Source organism: Cetorhinus maximus, unplaced genomic scaffold (assembly GCF_964194155.1).
Source record: "Cetorhinus maximus unplaced genomic scaffold, sCetMax3.hap1.1 HAP1_SCAFFOLD_3169, whole genome shotgun sequence".
NCBI classification, from domain to species: Eukaryota; Metazoa; Chordata; class Chondrichthyes; order Lamniformes; family Cetorhinidae; genus Cetorhinus; species Cetorhinus maximus.
The window spans coordinates 20650-31638 of NW_027599091.1; the positions used below are offsets into that span (position 1 = coordinate 20650).

Consider the following 10989-nt stretch of genomic DNA (forward strand, 5'->3'; position numbering starts at 1 on the left):
ACAACAATTAAAACGTGTTTGGATGAGCACTTGAAACCCCGTAGCAGACGGGGCTGCGGGCCAAATGCCGGACGATGGGGTTAGAAGAGATAGGTGCTTGATGGCCGGAACGGACACGAGGGGCCTGATTCTGAGCTGCATGACTCTGCGACCGTGGCTCACAATAACACAGGGAGGGGGAGGTGCGCCGTCCTCTTCACAGCTATTTAAGGATTACGTGAGTGTATAGACAGGGTAGGGTGTGGCTCAGTTCATAGCACCCTCGCCTTTGAATCAGAGGGTTTGTGGGTTCATGTCCCAACTCCCGGAAAAAACCAAGAACTGTGAATGTACTCGAAAGAGTTACATGCGATCTGTCGATAACTCGAAAGAGTTACAAATTAGTTTTAGAGAAAAAGATGATTACGGCTCTTTCCTGTTCGGCTTTGTCGAAGGGCTCACTCTAAAAGGATTACTACATGAGGGACCGGTGGCAGATGGGAACACCAGGAACGTGACAAAAAAAAAAGGGCTGGAATCCGACCAATCCGCATCTGCGCCTCCACCTTCATCCTTCATTAGCAAAGAAGTAAAATACTGCGGATGCTGGGAATCTGAAACAAAAATCAGTAAAATGCTGGAAAAGCTCAGCAGGTCTGGCAAAACCTCTGGAGAGAGAGAGAGGGAGAGAGAGAGGGAGAGAGAGACTAGAGTTAACGCCTCGGGTCCGAGTGACTTGTCCATGTGGGTTCCGCAGGACTCTCCTAGAGAGGCACACGGACTCGAAACATTTAACTGATTCTCTCCACCGACGCTGCTGAGTCTCTCCGAGAAAGTCAGGGAATGGGGTGGATTGAGGCGGGCGAGGGTCGACCATAAGGCGCGGGAGCAGCAATTAGGCCATTCGGCCCATCGAGACTGCTCCGCCATTCAATCAACGACCACGTGTCGAGGTGTAACCGCGATTTGACGGCAAAAAACAGCCTGTGGCTGGTTATTTTTTCGGGTTTCCAGCATCCGCAGTATTTTGTCTTTCACACTACCAAAAAATAACACCTGCCTCGTGGCGATTAATGCTCTCATTGGATAACTTGGTGGCTCTTAAAAGAGCCTTTGTGGTTCTCGGTGGTTGGGGAAGTCTAGAGTCGGATAGGGTCAGTCCAGAGTTGGATAGGCTCAGTCCAGAGTTGGATAGGCTCAGTCCAGAGTTGGATAGGCTCAGTCCAGAGTCGGGTAGGGTGAGTCTAGGCGCGCTCCCCGCGGATGCGCCGGGCCAGCTGGATGTCCTTGGGCATGATGGTGACTCGCTTGGCGTGGATGGCGCACAGGTTGGCGTCCTCAAAGAGCCCCACCAGGTAAGCCTCGCTGGCCTCCTGCAGGGCCATGACGGCCGAGCTCTGGAAGCGCAGGTCGGTCTTGAAGTCCTGAGCGATCTCTCGCACCAGGCGCTGGAAGGGCAGTTTGCGGATCAGCAGCTCGGTGGATTTCTGGTAGCGGCGGATCTCCCGCAGAGCCACAGTGCCGGGCCTGTAGCGGTGGGGCTTCTTGACGCCGCCCGTGGCTGGAGCGCTCTTGCGGGCAGCTTTGGTAGCCAGCTGCTTGCGGGGAGCTTTCCCTCCGGTCGACTTGCGCGCTGTCTGCTTGGTCCTGGCCATGATAACAAACGCTGTGGAACACAGACTCTGAGAATGATGAAACTCTTTCGAGTTATCGACAGTCACAGATTGTAACTCTTTCGAGTACAATCGCAGTTCTTGGTTTTCCGGGAGTCGGACATGAACCCACAACCCTCTGATTCAAAGGCGAGGGTGCTGTGGACTGAGCCACAGCTGACACCTCCCTGAGAATGATGAAGCCGCTCTGTGTCTGTCTGTGGCTCAGTCCATAGCACCCTCGCCTTTGAATCAGAGGGACGTGGGTTCATGTCCCACTCCCGGAAAAACCAAGGACTGTGATTGTACTCAAAAGAGTTGCAATCTGTGACTGTTGGTAACTCGAAAGAGTTTAAGACATTGTCCGTGACCTCCCTCCTGTCCTGATAGGATGCAGTGCAAATCCCGCCGGGAAATTTGAAAAGAGCAGCGGGGCTGCATGGATTCCTGGGCCCTGATTGGTGGAGCAGAAACTGACAGTTCATCAATTTCAACATGCCCGCCAATTTCAGAGGGACTCGGACATGGAGGCGATACCGTTTCCATCCAGAGAGGGAGGTGTCAGCTGTGGCTCAGTCCATGGCACCCTCGCCTTTGAATCAGAGGGTTGTGGGTTCATGTCCCACTCCCGGAAAACCAAGAACTGTGATTGTACTCGAAAGAGTTACAATCTGTGACTGTTGATAACTCGATAAGAGTTTCCATCCAGAGAGTCATACACACCCCCTCACCGAGTACACTCCAATTCCCCTGATGTCTGAATGAGCAATGATCCGGGGGGTGGGTGGGGGGAGTGAAAATAGTGCTGAGGTGAGAATACGATGTCTACAACAAAAAAAGATGCCAAAGAAGTGAAAATGGTGGACAGGGCGAGAATGCAACGTCTTTAACATAGTGTGGAAGAACACTGTGCTCTCCGAAGGGCAGGTCCCAGTCGACCAGAGGCCAGCGGGTGACCATTTGAGCCGGGGTGAAGTCAGCGCAGGGGGCGAGGGTCTTTTAAGAGGTCGAGTGAAAATCAAGCAGACTCCGGGACTTGACGCGAGTCGAGGTGGTGGGTGGGAGGGGAGGGAAAGGAGAGGCCGTGCTCAAGGTACATTGTAAGCTAACCTCGAGAGAGCAAATCATCCAAGATCTTTCAAACCATTATTGCACCGGTTCCTCAGTTCTGTAGCTCAGTTCCGATTGAGCTCAACCATTTTAGATCATGAACTCTCTCCTCCGTCCCCACCCCCTTTCCGATCCCCACCACCCACCCACCCCCTTTTTCAAATAATTTATAATTTAAAAAAAATATATTTTTCTTTACCCCACCTATTTCCATTATTTTTTAAATGTATTTCCATCCATTGTTTTATCTCCACCTTTTACCCTATTTCGACCACCCCAAACCCCCACCCCCACTAGGGCTCTCTGTCACTTGCTCGTCCTGCTTTCTACCCTTAGTGTCCCCATGAGCACATTCCTCGGCCAATATCACCACCGTCCACACCCCTTTGTCCTTTTGTCTATGACATCATTGGCAATCTCTCCTTTGCCTCCACCAATCACTGGCCCCTCCTCTATCCAGCTCCACCCGTCCCACCCACCCCCCCCTCCCTCAACCAGCTTATATTTCACCTCTTTTCTATTTTTCCTTAGTTCTGTTGATTGGAAACCAGGTCATTATTTACCGGGGAGTCCCTGGGTTATCAGCCCAGCGACGATACCACCACAGAGAGAGAGAGAGAGAGAGATTGATGGGAAACATAATCTAAGCAGCAAAAATATACAACCTGACGCTTCGTCGTTTCATTATGTGTTTTCAATCCCAATGGCTGTTCCCACCAGGATTGAGGTCGAACCTCCATCACTGTGAAAGATGCGGGAATAAAACTCGGGACTACCTCCAAAACCACCACACTTGTAATAGACACGAGCACCCGGAATGAATTAAAAAATTCCTGCCGTTTAGGATTGCGTTGTGAAAGGGGGGATGCAGTAAAGCTTTGATATAATGTCACATTTAAGATTCTCCGCTGCCTCTCTTGAGGTCACTGGCTCCCAATGTGAGGTTGTGGGCGGCTCTGAGAAGAGCCTTTGGGTTTTGTGATAGGGTCGGGTCGATGTGTTCAGCCGCCGAATCCATAGAGAGTGCGGCCCTGGGCGTTTCAGAGCGTACACCACATCCATGGCGGTGCTCCCTCTGCCAGACATGATGCTTCTTCAGTCGAGTCGCTGCTGAATGAGTGGGGGGACGGCTTCACCTGTCAGCTGTGGCTCAGTCCATAGCACCCTCGCCTTTGAATCAGAGGGTGGTGGGTTCATGTCCCACTCCCGGAAAAACCAAGAACTGTGATTGTACTCGAAAGAGTTACATGCGATCTGTTGATAACTCGAAAGAGTTTCCGCTTTTATACAGCCCGCCCCGACCTGACTGAGGAAGAGAGAGGGAGAGAGAGAGAGAGAGACAGAGAGAGGCGGGGAGGGGATGAGACTGGGTAACCCACACGAAGACATAAAATGAGAATAGAATTACCTGGCAAAACTCAGCAGGTCTTATCTCTGTGCGTAAAATGCCTTTGGTCATCCAGCTCCGCCTACCAGTCGCTCCCACCCCCATTTCTTGTGAGCGCGGTTCTGAGTGTGTCAGGGTCAGTGTGTATGTGTGTATTTTACACGCATAAAGCATATTTTCCACGATGAACACTGCTTGCTCGAACCACCAATTGCGTTCGACGACACTAGAAAGCCGGGACATTTAAAAACCTATGTGTTCTGATATTTTTTTAAAATCTGCTTAATTCTTTTCTACCACAGTTGGTTACAGCGCTAGGAGAGTGTAACATGGACTGCAACGGTCCTAGAACACAGCTCTTCACCGCCTTCTCAAGGGGAATGGGAGTTGGGCAAGAAATCCCATCGCATCAACGAAAATAAGTCAACCTGCTTTCATTTGAATGACATTTCTACTGGCCCAGGTGAATTGGAAGACCATAAGACCATAAGGCATAGGAGCAGAAATGAGGCCCTTCGGCCCATCGAGTCTGCTCCGCCATTCAATCAGGGCTGATCAGTTTCTCAACCCCATTCTCCCGCCTTCTCCCCTGTTACCTTTGATCCCCCTTACCAGTCAAGAACCTATCGATCTCGGTCTTAAATACACACAATGAGTTGACCTCCACGGCCTTCTGTGGCAATGAGTGAGTGAAGGGGATGGGGAGGGGAAGGGGGTGAGTGAATGGGATGGGGTAGGGGAAGGGGTTGAGTGAAGGGGATGGGGGTGGGGAAGGGGATCAGTGAAGGGGTTGGGGGAGGGGAAGGGGCTGAGTGAAAGGTATGGTGAAGGGGAAGGGGGTGAGTGAAGGGGATGGGGGAGGGAAGGGGATGAGTGAAGGGCATGGTGAAGGGGAAGGGGGTGAGTGAAAGGGGATGGGGAGGGGAAGGGGTTGAGTGAAGGGGATGGGGGAGGGGAAGGGGGTGAGTGAAGGGAATGGGGGAGGGGAAGGGGATGAGTGAAGTGGATGGGGGAGGGGAAGGGGGTGAGTGAAGGGGATGGTGAAGGGGAAGGGGGTGAGTGCAGTGGATGGGCAGGGGAAGGGGATGAGTGAAGGGGATGGGAGAGGGGAAGGGTGTGAGAGAAGGGGATGGGCAGGGGAAGGGGACGAGTGAAGGGGATGGGGGAGGGGAAGGGGGTGAGTGAAGGGGATGGTGAAGGGGAAGGGGATGAGTGAAGGGGATGGGGGAGGGGAATGGGGTGAGTGAAGGGGTTGGTGAAGGGGAAGGGGGTGAGTGAAGGGGATGGGGGAGGGGAAGGGGGTGAGTGAAGGGGATGGTGAAGGGGAAGGGGGTGAGTGACGGGTATGGGGTGGGGGAAGGGGGTGAGTGTAGGGAATGGGGGAGGGGAAGGAGTGAGTGAAGGGGATGGTGGAAGGGAAGGGGGTGAGTGAAGGGGATGGTGAAGGGGAAGGGGGTGAGTGAAGAGAATGGGGGAGGGGAAGGGGTGAGTGAAGGGGATGGGGGTGGGGAAGGGGGTGAGTGAAGGTGATGGCGAAGGGGAAGGGGGTGAGTGAAGAGGATGGGGGAGGGGAAGGGGACGAGTGAAGGGAATGGGGTAGGGGAAGGGTTGAGTGAAGGGGATGGTGAAGGGGAAGGGGGTGAGTGAAGGGGATGTGGAGGGAAAGGGTGTGAGGAATGGGAATGGGTGAGGGGAAGGGGAAGGATGTGATTGAAGGGGTTGGGGAGGGGAAGGGGATGAGTGAATGGGATGGGGGAGAGGAAGGGGAAGGATGTGAGTGAAGGGGTTGGGGGAGGGGAAGGGGATGAGTGAATGGGATGGGGGAGGGGAAGGGGGTGAGTGAAAGGAATAGGGGAGGGGAAGGGGGTAAGTGAAGGGGATTGGGGAGGGGAATGGGGTGAGTGAAGGGGATGGGGGTGTGGAAGGGAGTGAGTGAAGGGGATGGGGGAGGGGAATGGGATGAGTGAAGGGGATGGGGAGGGGAAGGGGGTGAGTTAAGGAGATGGTGAAGGGGAAGGGGTTGAGTGGAGGGGATGGGGTAGGGGAAGGGGGTGAGTGTAGGGAATGGGGGAGGGGAAGGGGTGAGTGAAGGGGATGGGGGAGGGGAAGTGGGTGAGGGAAGGGGATGGTGAAGGGGAATGGGGTGATTGAAGGGGATGGGGGAGGGGAAGGGGTGAGTGAAGGGGATGGTGGAGGTGAAGCGGATGGGGGAGAGGAAGGGGATGAGTGAAGGGGTATGGGGGTGGGGAAGGGGGTGGGGAAGGGGTAAGGAAGGGAGAGGGGAAGGCGTGTGGGGCAGGGGGTGGGGAAGGGATGGTTAGGGGGAGGTGGAGGGGTAGAGGGGGTAGGGAGGGGGGAGGGGGAGGGGAAGGGGAGGGTGTTGGGGAAGGGAGGATGGTGGAGTTAGGATGGGGAGGCGGAGGTGGAAGGGGAGAGGGAATGGATGCTGTAAGGGAAGGGGATGGGGAGGGGAAGGGGATGGGGGAGGGGAAGGGGATGGGGGAGGGGAAGGGCATTGGGGGGGGGAAGGGCATGGGGGAGGGGAAGGGGATGGGGTATGGGTAGGGGATGGGGAGAGGAAGGGGATGGGGGAGGGGAAGGGGATGGGGGAGGAGAAGGGAATGGGGGAGGTGAAGGGAATGGGGAGGGGAAGGGGATGGGGAGGGGAAGCGGATGGAGGGGGGGAAGGAGATGGGGAGAGGAAGGGGTTGGGGCGGGGAAGGGGATGGGGTGTGGAAGGGTTTGGGGGAGGGGATGGTGAGGGGAATGGAATGGGGGAGGGGAATGGAATGGGGGAGGGGAAGGGAATGGGGGAGGGGAAGTGAGTGAGTGAAGGGGATGCGGGAGGGGAAGGGGTTGAATGAAGGGGATTGGGGAGGGGAAGTGAGTGAGTGAAGGGGATGCGGGAGGGGAAGGGGTTGAATGAAGGGGATTGGGGAGGGGAAGTGAGTGAGTGAAGGGGATGCGGGAGGGGAAGGGGGGGGGTGAACGGGATAGGGGAGGGGAAGGGGTTGAGTGAAGGAGATGGGGTTGAGTGAAGGGGATTGTGAAGGGGAATGGGGTGAGTGAAGGGGATGGGCAGGGGAAGGGGACGAGTGAAGGGGATGGGGGAGGGGAAGGGGGTGAGTGAAGGGGATGGTAAAGGGGAAGGGGGAGAGTGAAGGGGATCGGGGAGGGGAAGGGGGTGAGTGAAGGTGATTGGAGAGGGGAAGGGAGTGATTGAAGGGGATAGGGGAGGGGAAGGGGATGAGTGAAGGGGATGGGGGAGGGGAAGGGGATGAGTGAAGGGGATGGTGAAGGGGAAGGGGGTTAGTGAAGGGGATGGGCAGGGGAAGGGGACAAGTGAAGGGGACGGGGTGGGGAAGGAGGTGAGTGAAGGGGATGGGGGAGCGGAAGAGGGTGAGTGACGGGGACGGTGAAGGGGAAGGGGGTGAGTGAGGGGGATGGGGGAGGGGAAGGGGGTGAGTGAAGGGGATGGGGGAGGGGAAGGTGGTGAGCGAAGGGGATGGGGAGGGGAAGGGAGTGAGTGAACGGGATGGGGGAGGGGAAGGGAGTGAGTGAAGGGGATGGGGGAGGGGAAGTGGATCAGTGAAGGGGATGGGGGAGGGGAAGGGGGTGAGTGAAGGGGAGGGGCAGGGAAAGGGGACGAGTGAAGGGGATGGTGAATGGGAAGGGGGTGCGTGAAGGGGATGGGAGAGGGGAAGGGGGTGAGTGAAGGGGATGTTGAAGGGGAAGGGGGTGAGTGAAGGGGATGGGGGAGGGGAAGGGGTGAGTGAATGGGTTGGGGGAGGGGATGGGGGTGAGTGAAGGGGATGGGGGAGGGGAAGGGGGTGAGTGAAGGGGATGGGGGTGGGGAAGGGGATCAGTGAAGGGGATGGGGGAGGGGAAGGGGGTGAGTGAAAGGTGTGGTGAAGGGGAAGGGGGTGAGTGAAGGGGATGGTGATGGGGAAGGGGGTGAGTGAAGGGGATGGGGGAGGAGACGGGGCTGAGTGAAGGGAATTGGGGAGGGGAAGGGGTGAGTGAAGGGGATGGGGGAGGGGAAGGGGGTGAGTGAATGGGATGGGGGAGGGGAAGGGGTTGAGTGAAGGGGACGGGGGTGGGGAAGGAGTGACTGAAGAGGATGGGGGAGGGGAAGGGGACGAGTGAAGGGGATGGGGGAAGGGAAGGGGGTGAGTGAAGGGGATGGTGAAGGGGAAGTGGATGAGTGAAGGGGATGGGGGAGGGGAAGGGGGTGAGTGAAGGGGATGGGGGAGGAGACGGGGCTGAGTGAAGGGAATTGGGGAGGGGAAGGGGTGAGTGAAGGGGATGGGGGAGGGGAAGGGGGTGAGTGAATGGGATGGGGGAGGGGAAGGGGTTGAGTGAAGGGGACGGGGGTGGGGAAGGGAGTGACTGAAGAGGATGGGGGAGGGGAAGGGGACGAGTGAAGGGGATGGGGGAAGGGAAGGGGGTGAGTGAAGGGGATGGTGAAGGGGAAGTGGATGAGTGAAGGGGATGGGGGAGGGGAAGGGGGTGAGTGAAGAGGTTGGTGAAGGGGAAGGGGGTGAGTGAAGGGGATGTGGGAGGGGAAGGGGGTGAGTGAGGGGGATGGTGAAGGGGAAGAGGGTGAGTGAAGGGGATGGGGTGGGGGAAGGGGGTGAGTGTAGGGGATGGGGTACGGGAAGGGAGTGAGAGAAGGTGATGGGGGAGGGGATAGGGGTGAGTGAATGGGATGGGGGAGGGGAAGGGGGTGAGTGAAGGGGATTGGGGAGGGGAAGGGGGTGAGTGAAGGGAAATGGGGGAGTGGAAGGGGAAGGGGGTGAGTGAACGGAATGTGGGAAGGGAAGGGGAAGGGGGTGAGTGAAGGGGATGGTGAAGGGGAAGGAGGTGAGTGAAGAGGATGGGGTAGGGGAAGGGGGTGAGTGTACGGGATGGGGGAGGGGAAGGGGACGAGTGAAAGGGAAGGGGGAGGGAAGGGGATGAATGAAGGGAATGGGGTAGGGGAAGGGGTGAGTGAAGGGGATGGTGAAGGGGAAGGGGGTGACTGAAGGGGATGTGGAGGGAAAGGGTGTGAGGAATGGGAATGGGTGAGTGGAAGGATGTGAGTGAAGGGGTTGGGGGAGGGGATGGGGTTGAGTGAATGGGATGGGGGAGGGGAAGGGGGTGAGTGAAAGGAATGGGGGAGGGGAAGGGGTAAGTGAAGGGGATTGGGGAGCGGAATGGGGAGAGTGAAGGGGATGGGGCTGTGGAAGGGAGTGAGTGAAGGGGATGGGGCAGGTGAAGGGGATGAGTGAATGGGATTAGAGAGGGAAAGGGGTTGAGTGAAGGGGACGGTGAAGGGGAAGGGGGTGAGTGAAGGGGATGGGGTGGGGAAGGTGGTGAGTTATGGAGATGGTGAAGGGGAAGGGGTTGAGTGGAGTGGATGGAGTTAGGGGATGGGGGTGAGTGTAGGGAATGGGGGAGGGAAAGGTGTGAGTGAAGGGGATGGGGGAGGGAAGGGGATGAGTGAAGGGAATGGGGTAGGGGAAGGGGTGAGTGAAGGGGATGGTGAAGGGGAAGGGGGTGAGTGAAGGGGATGTGGAGGGTAAGGGTGTGAGGAATGGGAATGGGTGAGTGGAAGGATGTGAGTGAAGGGGTTGGGGGAGGGGATGGGGTTGAGTGAATGGGATGGGGGAGGGGAAGGGGGTCAGTGAAAGGAATGTGGGAGGGGAAGGGGGTAAGTGAAGGGGATTGGGGAGCGGAATGGGGAGAGTGAAGGGGATGGGGGTGTGGAAGGGAGTGAGTGAAGGGGATGAGTGAATGGGATTAGAGAGGGAAAGGGGTTGAGTGAAGGGGACGGTGAAGGGGAAGGGGGTGAGTGAAGGGGATGGGGAGGGGAAGATGGTGAGTTATGGAGATGGTGAAGGGGAAGGGGTTGAGTGGAGGGGATGGAGTTAGGGGATGGGGGTGAGTGAAGGAAATGGGGGAGGGGAAGGGGTGAGTGAAGGGGATGGGGGAGGGGAAGGGGGTGAGTGAAGGAAATGGGGGAGGGGAAGGGGTGAGTGAAGGGGATGGTGAAGGGGACGGGGGTGGGGAAGGGAGTGAGTGAAGAGGATGGGGGAGGGGAAGGGGATGAGTGAAGGGGAATGGGGGTGGGGAAGGGGTTGGGGAAGGGTAGAGGAATGGGTGGGGAAGGGGGATGGGAAGGGGTAGGGAAGGGAAGGGGAAGGGTGTGGGGCAGGGGGTGGGGAAGGGGTGGTGAGGGGGAGGTGGAGGGGTAGAGGGGGTAGGGAGGGGGGAGGGGGAGGGGAAGGGGAGGGGTTTGGGGAAGGGAGGATGGTGGAGTTGGGATGGGGAAGCGGAGGTGGGAAGGGGAGAGGGAAGGGATGCGGTAAGGGAAGGGGATGGGGAGGGGAGGGGGATGGGGGAGGGGAAGGGGATGGGGGAGGGGAAGGGCATTGGGGAGGGGAAGGGCATGGGGGAGGGGAAGGGGATGGGGAGGGGGAGGGGATGGGGTATGGGTAGGGGATGAGGAGAGGAAGGGGATGGGGGAGGGGAAGGGGATGGGGAGGGGAAGGGGATGGGGAGGGGTAGGGAATGGGGGAGGAGAAGGGAATGGGGAAGGTGACGGGGATGGGGAGGGGAAGGGGATGGTGAGGGGAATGGAATGGGGGAGGGGAATGGATTTTGGGAGGGGAAGGGAATGGGGGAGAGGATGGGGGAGAGTGAAGGGGATGGGGGAGGGGAAGGGGGTGTGTGAACGGGATGGGGGAGGGGAAGGGGTTAAGTGAAGGGGATGGTGAAGGGGAAGGGGGTGAGTGCAGTGGATGGGCAGGGGAAGGGGACGAGTGAAGGGGATTGGGGAGGGGAAGGGGGTGATTGAATGGGATGGGGGAGGGGAAGGGG

General features: G+C 57.7%; 1 protein-coding gene across 1 annotated transcript; it reads right to left on the bottom strand.

Moving 5' to 3' along the window:
- Positions 1-1223: 1223 nt before the first annotated feature.
- LOC144677847 (histone H3-like) lies at positions 1224-1634 on the bottom strand. The gene has a single exon (XM_078537851.1). The coding sequence runs from the start codon at positions 1632-1634 to the stop codon at positions 1224-1226; it is 411 nt and encodes a 136-aa protein (XP_078393977.1).
- Between the last annotated feature and the right edge of the window lie 9355 nt (positions 1635-10989).